A 12168-nucleotide genomic window follows, 5' to 3' on the forward strand; every position below is an offset into this window, starting at 1 on the left:
CTCGGTTTTGACGTCACGGTTCGGTTCATTTTCGGTACAGTAAGAAAACAAAATGCAAAATATAAATATGCTAGTTGTTTAGTACACACCTTTCAACAATAGGAACATTAGCCTATACAAAGCTGGAATTCTGCTCAAAAAGTAGCGGCTATTTAAAGATAATAATCCAACAACAATTTGCCTTTCAGACCCCGCGTGTTGGTCAGGTTTCTATCTGAAAGAAAGAAGAAAAAAGAAGTCGTGTGCTAAAGAGAAAAGCCCAATGACAAAGATTTTAACATGTATTTTACAAATGAAATCCCTCAATGAATCATTTTTTTTCTTATGAACGGTTTTCAAAAGCTTTATTGGTGGATTTTCTCAAGTTAAAGTGCCACACAGAAATTAATCAATTGAATTGTGTAAGCAGGATCTGTGTATTATTATTATTATTTAATTACAGGTGTTTTAGCTCATTTCAATTTATTGTATTTAAATGGGCTATTATTTATTTTATTATTTGTTTATATTTGACAAATGTGATGTAGTATTCATTTATATTGTATATTTTATGTTGTATAACTTTAGTTCCTATCTGAATATTAGTTCCTACTTGTTTTGTTGTGGCAGGAGGGTTTTGTATTGAACACGGGGTCATGTTGGTTATTAATATAGCAGAGAAGACAGCAGTAAATCAACAAAGACAAGTCAACTGTGCCACGATCTACCACTCAAGAGATCTGATGGACTCAAAAAGTGGGTTACGATTGCATATTAGTTTGAAAATCGACCGGATCCATCGTATTTTTACACAAGTGACTTCCGGTCTGCCTGATCCTAGCTACCGGTAGTAGTATTGACGCAGGAGGGTCACGTCTCGCGTCAAATAATAAACTGCCGTTCTTTTCGCGTGCGTCGTGTTGAGCCGCTTCTGGGACGCGTCTAACACGTGGCCGCACTGCGACTGGTGTGCATTGGCTGATTGACTTTCACGCCCGCGTTTCACTGCGTTCTGGCGGCGGCCACGTTGTCGCGCTGTTGACAGTTCTGGGTTATACTATCCTATCGTGTTGGTCCTCATTATAGTAGAGAAGATTGAGTAAATATAATCTCCACAAAGAAACAGTAACCCGATCGACTCACAGCCTCAAAAAGTAAGGGTTACATTATGTGAGAAACTCGTTTGGTACGCCTCCGTTCCGAACCGAGCACCACGTACCGAAACGGTTCAATACAAATACATGCACCGTTACACCCTTAGTATATTTCGGACTATAAGTCGCACCTGAGTATAAGTCACACCAGCCATAAAATGCCCAACGAAGAGGGGAAAAAAACGCACCGGGGTATAAGTCGCATTTTTGGGGGAAATTTACTTGATAAAATCCAACACATAGAACAGATTGTCATCTTGAAAGGCAATTTAAAATAAAAATACAATAGAGAACAACATGCTGAATAAGTGTACAGTATGATAATGTTACATGATGCGAGCGTGGCTGGTATGTTAATGTAACATAGCTATTAAGTTATTCAGATACTGTAACTATAGCATAAAGAACATGCTAAAAAGTTTACCAAACCATCAGTGTCACTCCAAAACACCAAAATAACATGTGAAATGATATACCCTAATTTTCGGACTATAAGCTGCTACTTTTTTCCCTCATTTTGAATCCTGCGGTTTATAGTCCAGTGCGGCTTATTTGATGATTTATTTGGGTTAATAGGTAAAACTTTGAGAGATCATAAGACTGTCATAAGAACGTCATAATTATGACATGACACTATCATGGGCATTACTGAACGCTTATGACTGATGTCAATATGTGTCATGTGGCATATTATGTCACTAACTCCATTTATGTCCAGCTCAGATCTTTTACGTCCATTCAAAAGTGAGATAATTTGCTGGATGACGCTAATCGACATCTATTATAAGCATTCAATAATGCTTATGACAGTGTCATGTCATAATTATGACAGTATTATGGCACCACTATCCAAAAAAATGTTACCAAATACAATAGCTAGCAATTAATGAAACAACTGGAACAGTAACTGAAGAAATAATTAGCACAGAACATGAATTTTGATTGTTATTTACACCTGTAGTGCCGCAATGCATGCTAGGAGGAAGGTTGGATGATAACAGTGTTGACAGCAGGTGGCAGCAGAGGTTGACTGTCTTCCCCAAGGGAGCAGTGATGGCCAAATGAAGATTTTTGAAACAATTAGGCTTTGCACCCAATTGGTTCAAAGCTTCATGGTGGTTCATTTGGTTTCATGACAGTCTTATAATGCCTTTGTCAAATGAAGTGTTACCAGTTAATATCTTTGGTGTAAATATCCCATAATACAATGAGGACAACTGCAGCTTATAGTCCAGTGCGGCTTATCTATGAACAAATGTTGTTTTCATGTCAAATTTGGTGGCTGGCGGCTTATAGTCAGGTTACACTAATAATGTGTTAATAATTTCACACATAAGTCACATCCCCAGCCAAACTATGAAATAAACTGCGATTTATAGTCCGAAAAATACGGTAATTTGATTAGAAAAAAGGTTTAAATTAAATTGTGCTTCTTCAAGTGTTCGTTTAGTTAAAGTTGTGTCATAATGGTTTGTTTTGAAAGTGTTTGCATTTGGTTTTATTGATTTGGGTGGATACACTGCCCTCTATAGGTAACAGTGAATATGACATAACTCATTTCACATGGCTGAATGCAACTGCTCCCTGTTAAGACAAACTTTAGCTCAAACAAAAACTTAGCTTGTTTTTTTTTTGCTGTTGTTTGTTTTTTTTTTGGTTTTTTTTTTATCATTTGAAATTTAGACGTTTTTTGTTGGAATATGAGTTTGAACCATTTGTTAAGAACATTGCTAAAAAAAAAAAAAAAAAAAAAAAAAGAAGCGTTAGCATTTTATAGCATTTAAGCTAGTGGACTTTTGCTATGTAAGTTAGCCAATGGTTCTTTATTTGTACTTAGATCCTCATTTATTTATTTAATTTTTAATAGCGCTTGAGGCACAGCTCAGGTATTTTAATTTTTTATGTTCCTAATCCGATTACTCGATTATTCGTACTAACTAGTTAATCAATTAATAAACTACTAAAATAATCAGTAGCTGCAGTCGTAATACGTAGTAAGAGTGGTTTAGAATTAGGGTCATCGTCTTAAAACTGGTTGACTATGAACAAAGCAAAGCAATTGTATTTTATTGATGCGCCATGTATGAAATAATAGACATGTAAAAATGTTAAGGTAAATTTTTGTTCTTTTGAATGTGTCTATTGCCCTGTTGTTCAACCTTTTTGTTTACATCAGTTGGTGAATAGGCTCGTACCTATCATCTGATTGGTTATTCATTCAGACCAATTGCCTAATCTGTCCTCTGATTGGCATACGAGAGTGTTTGGAGCCTGATTTTTGTGTCAATCACAGGAGTCCTCCTTCTTCTTTTTTTTCTGATTGTGTGCTACAGACAGCAGAGAGGAAAGAAGGGAAAATAAAAAGCCTGAGTGACATGATGTGCACTGCAGCAAACTGCAGCTGCACAGGAATAGAAGGTCGCACTTACAGCCATGCACAAATACAGTATCAATAACATACTGTACATGATTTGTTGCTTGATGCGTGCACTGCACTTACAGCATATTATGTTAACATTCCAGTGGTTCACAGCCTGGGTGGTCCTTAGGTTGGTCTAGTTTTATCCTTTCATTTCGGGAAGAAACCTTATATATTGGTGGCTAACTATTTTGGATCTCCTAAAATATACAGTAAATATTCTTTTGAATAAATCATTCATTCATGTTTTCTTTTCTGTAGATACTCAATTCAGGATGTCCATCTTGGAGCGTCTGGAGCAGATGGAACAGAGGATGGCCGATATAACCAATCAAAACCCCACCTCGGAAACTATGGCAACCAAGAGTGGCGGTGTAGAAGGAGGGGGAGCCACTGAGCAGCAATCTCAAGTAAGACAGGAAGATGCCATTTGAATTCCTTTAACATAAATCATAAATTAAGTAAAGGTGAAAAAAATATTAACATATTCCTGTATTTTCATTTAGGATGCTAATCAGTGGAGCGCAGACACATGACAAAAATTAACAATCCTTCTTTTAATCGCAATCATGTTTTTCGAAATTGTCACATGATTAGATTTCAAGACGGTTTATTACCAAACGAAATACAATAGAGTTACAAGGCTGAGCAACCAAAACACATCTATATGGCGGAAAACACTCAGGTGACTTGAAGTTCCACTCTGAGACCCTCAATTTGGCCACCTTTCAAAATGAAAATGAATGTCCGAAATGCATGTATGATACATCATTGGAAAGCTGAAAATCTCAATTGTCTGGGGGAACAAAAATTTTGAACAGGAAGGCATTTTTTTTTTATTTTTTTTTTATGTTTTTAAACAGCAAAACCCTCATTGGAGGCGCGAGCACGCGAGAGCTGAATTATAAACGCCACGATTTTAACTAGATATTATCGCGTACTTACCTTGTTTCGATCCAAAAACTCCATGTAGCATGTATCACAGAGTGTCAAGACACAGCTGTGAATGGCCACAGCCGGATTTCTATTTTATTTTATGAGTGAAACATGGTGATATAACAAGGGTCACGATGCAGAAATCGCAGACAACAAGGAGTGTTTGAGATTTTCTTTTTCATATTGTTACCCATTTAAACGTTATTTTTCAATTTTTTTTGTCTGGACAGATTATTTATCATCTAACTAACCATTGACTCGTGCTAGCTTAGCCACTCCGGAGCGCTGAAATTAATAAATAACTAACAAACTGCACAGAAATTGTTGAAATCAACTCCACCGACTAATTCCCCCCCCCCCGCTAACTCGTACATTAAGAATGTATGAAACTCGAGCTCCACTAATTCATTTTTTTCACCCCTGTGGTATGTTCCAAAAATTCAGAGGTTCTTTCTAGGGGCAAAGCCATTTTGTGCAATAGGGGATTGATGAAGATAGGCAATTCACCAACTTAAGAGCACCAAAAGATATCTTTGGAAATATGCTGACAATTTGATTGCTGTGCCAATTTTTTCCCGCAGGCCTCTCCCGACCATAGCTCATTTGAGGGTCGTGTCGTGGTTGTGTGTGAGAAGATGATGTCGCAGCCGTGCTGGGCTTCCTCCAATCAGCTTGTCCACAGCAAGAATTCAAGGGGAATGACCTTATTGCATCTGGCTGCCGCTCAGGGTTACGCCGGGCTCATTCAGACTCTCATTCGCTGGCGGTGAGTAACAAACAATCATAGCAGACCATAGAAAGCGATGTAACATTTAAATCTCACATGTGGATTTTGCTCTGCAGTACCAAGCATGCTGACAGTATTGACCTCGAGCTTGAGGTGGATCCTCTTAATGTCGATCACTTTTCCTGCACGCCATTGGTGAGTGACAAATATTCCCCACAAGGTTAGTGGGGGTGCTTTTTCTCTCCATGTCATATTTGTGACCACATCCCATTTATCCCTCTAGATGTGGGCATGTGCTCTGGGTCATACTGATGCTGCACTGGTGCTGTACCAGTGGGACCCAAGAGCTTTGGCTATTCCAGATTCTCTGGGACGCTTGCCGCTAAATATTGCCAGATCCCGAGGCCACACGCGACTGGCTGAGCTCTTGGAGCAGCTGCAACAAAGTCCTCAAGCTCCAAGCCAGCCTGCTGACGCATGGGTGGACAGGTGGAGAGGAAGTTCGGAGCTCAGCAGAATAAGCAACAGTCACTCCTCAAACCCAAACTCAGGTGGGAGAAACGATCAGTAAACAGTACTGTGTCTATTACGTTTGAATGGAATGCGCTAGTCAGTAGAGCGTAAGCTAGAGTAAGTAAGCTAGCTAGAGGAGAGCGTTTAAGAGGATGCTTGCAACGCTAAAGTTGACGCTAATGCTAACGCGAAGGCTATGCTAACTCGACCCGTTACATTTAGTGTGATGATCACTCACTTTTAAAGGCTAAAACAACATAGCACATTCTCTCTTACCAACATAAGAAAACAAACAAGCAAGATGGAGCGCAGCCGTGCAATATGAAAATGTCACGCATTGTGAACTTATGACAAAAACTAGGTCGCATTTTCGTCTCATCAGACAAAAACTGGCATTCGTCTCATTATGTCCAAGTCTCCTAAGCCACGTTTTTAGCTCGTCATTGTCATGAAAAAATTGTTCGCTGAAAAACTATTTTCATTATCGTCATGGTTGACGAAAGCAACACTGCAAGGTACTGTGTGTTTTGGTCTAATCTTGGTCTTATGATGTCAGAATCTGAACAGCGTGATGAAGAAGACTAAAAAACAATCGAAGCATTTTACAGTTCCTGACCTGTTATGATTTTTTTGTTCATGCCGTTGTTACGTGTTTATTTTCTTAGGTTTTCTGTAGGTATTCTGCTTTCCTCCTAACGTTTAAAAAGCATTACTTGGCAAATATTTTTATCACATTCATATAGGAGAAAGCAACTTTACAATAGTTACCCACTTCCTCTTGATTTTAGGTTAGAAGAAGAAGAAGCAGTGACCCAGAAATGCCCCAAAATCAACAGGAAGTGACGGAAAATCAACAGCAAATGACCTGAAATTCCCCAAAATTATACTCATTGACTGCCATTGACCGGCATACACGTCCAATCTGTTGAAAGTGGGAGGGTTAGCCCTCCCAGTTCAAATGAATTGGATGTTGACTAGTGATAAACTTAATTCAGTTCACAGCAAAAGGACGAAAATAGCTTTTTTCTGTTTATTACTTGTAAAGAAAAATGTTGTAGAATGATGTATCGATAATTTTCATGAGCCTTGTATTGCAAATCGTATGGTGATTATATATGTAATATTCAGTTCTTAATCCTTGTGTTTCAGAATTGAAGAGAGTAAGGACAGAGAGCCAGCCTAGCAACCAGACCTGGAACCAAACAGGACACAGAGCTTCACAGACAACCCAGGGAGAACAAGGGGGTCCACCCCCAGCTAAGAGACTCAAACCCACTCAGCAACAGCTCGCTAACTCAACCTCCAGCAACCTCAACTCGCTCCTAAACAGCCACAGTCCCAACACTCACCCTTCCCATCTACCAAGTCCTCAACAAACCCAACATCCTAACCTCAGCAATCGAAGTTCACCTCCTGCCAGCTTCAATCCTGACCGTCCTCAGCTCCCTAGCCCTTCCTTCTCCCACCTGCAGGCCAGGATAGGGGCATCTGGAGGGGGCGCCAGGTGGAGCCTGAGACAGACTCTGGGGCAGCGTAGCCTTGCCAGGAGGATCCTAGGAAAAGAACGACTGGCTGTTCACCTGCGCCAGGGAGTCCTTTCTGATATGGGGGAGGAAACAGAGCTGCTAACTTATCAGGATACCGCAGAAGACTTACAGGTTAGGAGCAAATGCCGCCTCTACAATACATTATTTGAAACTGTGTTTCGGTGGTGCACACTTTAAAGGTCTTGGTCTGGTCTCAGCTTGTTTATGTGATATAGAATTAAACATGCTCTAAAATGTATCTGTTTTTAAAGTGACTTAAATGTTTATCTCCTGACATCAGTATGGTAGTAGAGTCCGATAACGACTTTTTAACGGATAATCGATATCCCGATATTGTCCAAATCAAAAAATCCGATATCGATATCAAATCGATACCAATATATGCGGTCGTGGACTTAACATATTATGCCTAATTGTATTGTGATGCCCCACTGGATGCTTAAATAATGATAAATGTAACAACTTCAAGGTTTTCCGATTAAACATTCTTTGGAAAATAAGAGAACAACGTCAACGGAAGTTATGGAAAAAGTGCCTATATGGCACCACTGTATTTATTGTTGAAATCAAAATCATGCAAACATCAGTTTTTGGGATCAAGTCCAAGTGCAAAGTGCCCATAAGGCACTTATTCTGTCATCAATGTGTGTGCGGGTACTAGCAGTGCAACGGTTTGCGGTTCAAAACCGAACCGTACGGTTCGCCCTGTACGGTTCAATACGCCTTTATGAACCGCGCCTTTTTGGTTTTGCAATTACAGTAATTTATTCCGAACGCTTGTGGAATGAATTGGTCAAACTCTGTGTGCCTGTGGAATGAATTGGTCAAACTCTGTGTGCCTGTGTATGACGTGAAGCGCAGCTGTGGAGAAATTCCCGCCCCGCGAGTAAATGTCCAATCGCTGTCAAGCACCTGTGTAATAGGAGCCGAGTAACGCCCTCTCTCGCTTACAAGCGAGGTGAAAGTGAAACAAGAAAGAAAACAAAAAAAGTTATGGCGAGCGGAGGAGTCGACAGACCGAATTTTGAGGAAGCACCGTCTTCTTTCAAATCTGCGGTGTGGCAACATTTCGGTTTCCCCGTGGACTACAATGCAGACGGGGAGAAAATATTGAAAAAAAAAAAAAAAAAACAATTTGCAAGCATTGCTCAGCGCTTGTTCCCTATGCTAACGGCAACACTTCTAACATGACTCAGCACCTCAGCCGGCATCACCCACAGACATCGCTTTCTCAGAGCAGGACAACCCCGAAGATGACACCAGTGAAAACACACGGGTCTATAGAAGAAGTGTTCCAAAAGACTTACAATATCAGGTCAGAAAAACACAAGAAAATAACCCACGCAGTGGGGATGTGCATTGCAAAAGACATGCAACCATATTCCGTAGTTGAAGATGCGGGCTTCGTTTATTTAATTGCAACGCTTGACCCGCGTTATATTGTTCCCTCGCGGACATATTTCGCCAACAACATAATCCCTGACATTTATGAAATGGCACGCAAATCCATCGAAGATGATTTCGCGAAAGCACATAATTTCGCCCTGACCGCTGATAGTTGGACGTCCCGTGCTACAGAGTGCTACTACCTAACTGTGACGGTCTACTATAATTCATACCTGTCAGGTTGTACCGTCTCGTCGTAATTTGTACAAGTGAGCACTGATTTTTAAATGTGTACGCCGTACGTTACGTTCAAAATATGCACGTTTTTCGTGCATTTCGTTTTTTTCCATCCGTTCGGATTTGGTCACCGTTTCTGCAAGGAGCCAATGTTCGTTAATACTTGAATGGCGCGAGAAAAGTCAGACACGGAGAGGGAAAGTGTTTGTTGAGACGCTTTAGCAAACGCGATGCTAGGCTACGCCTGACTTTAGCCGACATCATACAATCTACGCCTAGATATCTCATGCATATAGAACTACATGCGAAATGACACTCGGTAGCGTTACTAAACAGCCGCCATTTCAGAGCAGTAAACTTCTCAGAAAGGCTCTGTTGTAGCAAACCTTCCGAGCGAACCTAAGAAACTTTTTATCCAAAATACTCCTAAATCGGCAAAATCTTGACTTGAGTCTATCTTTAAAGGATGAAACAGTTTTAAAATGTTCACATGTCGAAAGTAGACAGAAGGGAACTAAGGCAAAAACGGGAGCAATTTTATCACATTTAACGGTTGATTCACAACATTAAATGACCTCCAAACATAGCAAAGGTTACTATGTTTTTGGGTTTGTTTGTTGTTGTTTTTTAATGAAAAAAAAACATGAAAGATATCACCACTTACTTTGCCAAGTAACTTTTTTACTGCTGTGTGTGTATTTCAGTAGTCAGTCACTACACTTGCCAAAGAGCTAAGAGGCATTTTAACAGTCGAAAATGTTTACATTTTAAGTGTTATTTCATTTTTTAAAAAGCAAAATAAAAGCAGTTTAAAAAAAAAAAGCAAAACGCAAACCGTAACTGAACCGAAACCGTGATCCCAAAACCGAGGTTCAAACCGAACCGTGGGCTAACTGAACCGTTGCACCCCTAGCTGTAACCAGTGTTGTTTGTGTCAGCCATTTTAATTTTCGTCTTAGATTTTGGACGAAAATACTTATTAGTCTTGGTCATATTTTAGTCATTTCAAAATGTGTTCGTATTCATCTAGTTTTAGGCAACGAAAACTATAGACAAATTTCGACTAGCTAACCAACTAACTGTAAAAACTAACTAACTGTAGAGTCTACAAAGATATCACCATTTTCATGATGATAATACACACTCAGCAAGAAAACAGCACATAATTTGCAAATAATTAAACTCACCTGGATGCCACGAACTGTATGTAAAATGTTTCCAAGAGTTTAAGAAGACAGAGTCACTGTGCTAAATGCTGATGCTAACGCAAATGCTATGCTAACGCTACAGGTTAGTTTACTTGGTGTGATGATCACTCAGCACAGACGTTTACAGGCAAAAGCAACATGGCATATCTAGCCAAGATAAGAAAGCAAAACTTACCAAGCAGCACCTGACACATATGTTTCAGAAAAGGAGCCTGGAATGGGCACGGTCTTACTCGCCGTCCAGTGAGTAAGACCGGCGGGGTCGGGGGGAGGCGCGGCACATCAAATGAGTGACACGTGCAAACACTGCTAAATGCCTGCTAACTACACTTACAATGAGAAAATATCACACATTGTGAATTTATGACGGAAACTATGGCAAATTTTCATCTTGTTTTCGTGTCGTCAGACGACAACTGGCATCCATCTTGTTATGTTTTGGTCTCCCAAGACATGTTTTCAGCGTGTCATTATCATGAAAAAAATGCTCGTTGACGAAATATTTTCTCGTATCGTCATCGTTAACGAATTCAACACTGGCTGGAACGTATCAAACCTAATTACACCTAACCGCCAGAGGGGGGGCGACAAAACACCAGAAACAGGTAGGCAATAAGTGGACATGACAGCATGCATATTGGCCCAAAACCGATTATGAAAAAACGATGTCGATATTATCCAATAGCATTTTAAAAGGCTTTTATTCCGGCTAGCCAAAAATATCGGACAACTTTATATGGTAGTCTTTAGGAATACTGCAAACTTTACATTGGGAAAGGGACATCATTTTTGTTGATTGTGCAAAATCGCATTGACCAACAGTTAATTGTTAGAATTTTTGTGTTTATGTGTTTCACAGATGGACATTTCAATGCTTGCCGATCACATCATGGAGACGTCAACCGCTCGACTAAAGCAGGAGGATATGGAGACTGAAACCGACTCTGGTAGATCAGGCCTCAGCGGCGATGTCAGACTACTGTCTGGTTATCTTGCTGAGGTGGAGAGGTAAGTTAAAACATAATCGAATGTTTTCATTCAATCAAAGATTGTTCGACACTTGTCTTAGACACACACTTTTGCTTACAGATTCCTTAATGCCAAGCCCCAGACACTCGGCCCGAAACCAAACCCTCACTCAGGGCCTGAGGGTGAGCAGAGTCTTCAAACTAAACGAGCCCTACCTTCACCGTCTGACTAGAACCTCTTTCTCTCTGCAGCTATGAAAGCGGAACGGTTGAAAACCGATTCCCCCTTTCTTGCCATGACAGAAGCTGAGCAAAGAGAGCTGTGCGTGACCATCAGGAATGCTCTGCACACCCTTCGAAAACAAAAGGTATCCCTTATCTTTTGTTGCATCATATTTCACTGAATATCAATGTCTATTATATGCTCTTTATGCTTCTCCTCTCATGTATCTATTTTGTGTGATACATGTTTGTTTGCTTGCTTGCATGACCAGCTTTTATACAAACTCTTACCATCACCCCTTCAGGGTCCTATTCAGGAACAACGCAAAGAGATTGCAGCAGTGATCCAACGCTGCTATAAGAGATACAAGCAGGTATGATTCAATATTAAGACAGCGCTAAACTGAACTACATATATTAATATATAATTATATCAATTAAACTAACACAGTGAAAAGGATCCATGAAAGGGCGTAGGTTTGCAGAAGGACGGTAGGGACAAAACTTTTTAGGATGCTACATTGTCCCAACCAACTTTTAAGCAACATTATTTGCATTATATAATGATTTTAGTTATATAGGTAATTTAGATTGTCTTCCCATTTGTTTTAATGGTTGTAACAGACCCCACCATTATTAAGTGAATTCTTTCACTTAATAATATTTTCAAATTTATTATTTTAAAATCAATGGGAGAAATCAACCGTTACAGCATTAGTGTTCTAATTCGCAATATTTACGTAAAATAAATGCTAACTGCCCAATTTTTTTTTTTTTTACCAAGAATTGAGACTGTTTTGCGTCCATATCTATAAAGAATTCAGGGATTTAGGCATTTACTCACAATAATTTTCATCGTTAAAAGCTCTGTG

General features: G+C 39.7%; 1 protein-coding gene across 4 annotated transcripts in view; it reads left to right on the forward strand.

The window, feature by feature from the left end:
• The window catches only part of LOC130922299 (calmodulin-binding transcription activator 1-like), a 213322-nt gene that overhangs the window by 181791 nt on the left and 19363 nt on the right, over positions 1-12168 (forward strand). For 3 of the 4 annotated variants that reach the window (XM_057846990.1, XM_057846993.1, XM_057846992.1), the window contains 9 exons: positions 3814-3962; positions 5070-5254; positions 5332-5410; positions 5499-5766; positions 6878-7386; positions 10966-11114; positions 11196-11257; positions 11327-11442; positions 11602-11670. In XM_057846990.1, coding sequence (XP_057702973.1) covers positions 3814-3962; positions 5070-5254; positions 5332-5410; positions 5499-5766; positions 6878-7386; positions 10966-11114; positions 11196-11257; positions 11327-11442; positions 11602-11670 — 1586 coding nt within the window. The remainder of the gene's footprint in view (positions 1-3813; positions 3963-5069; positions 5255-5331; positions 5411-5498; positions 5767-6877; positions 7387-10965; positions 11115-11195; positions 11258-11326; positions 11443-11601; positions 11671-12168) is intronic. The other variant, XM_057846994.1, reaches the window with a different exon arrangement.

This window comes from Corythoichthys intestinalis, chromosome 9, assembly GCF_030265065.1.
Source record: "Corythoichthys intestinalis isolate RoL2023-P3 chromosome 9, ASM3026506v1, whole genome shotgun sequence".
NCBI classification, from domain to species: domain Eukaryota; kingdom Metazoa; phylum Chordata; class Actinopteri; order Syngnathiformes; family Syngnathidae; genus Corythoichthys; species Corythoichthys intestinalis.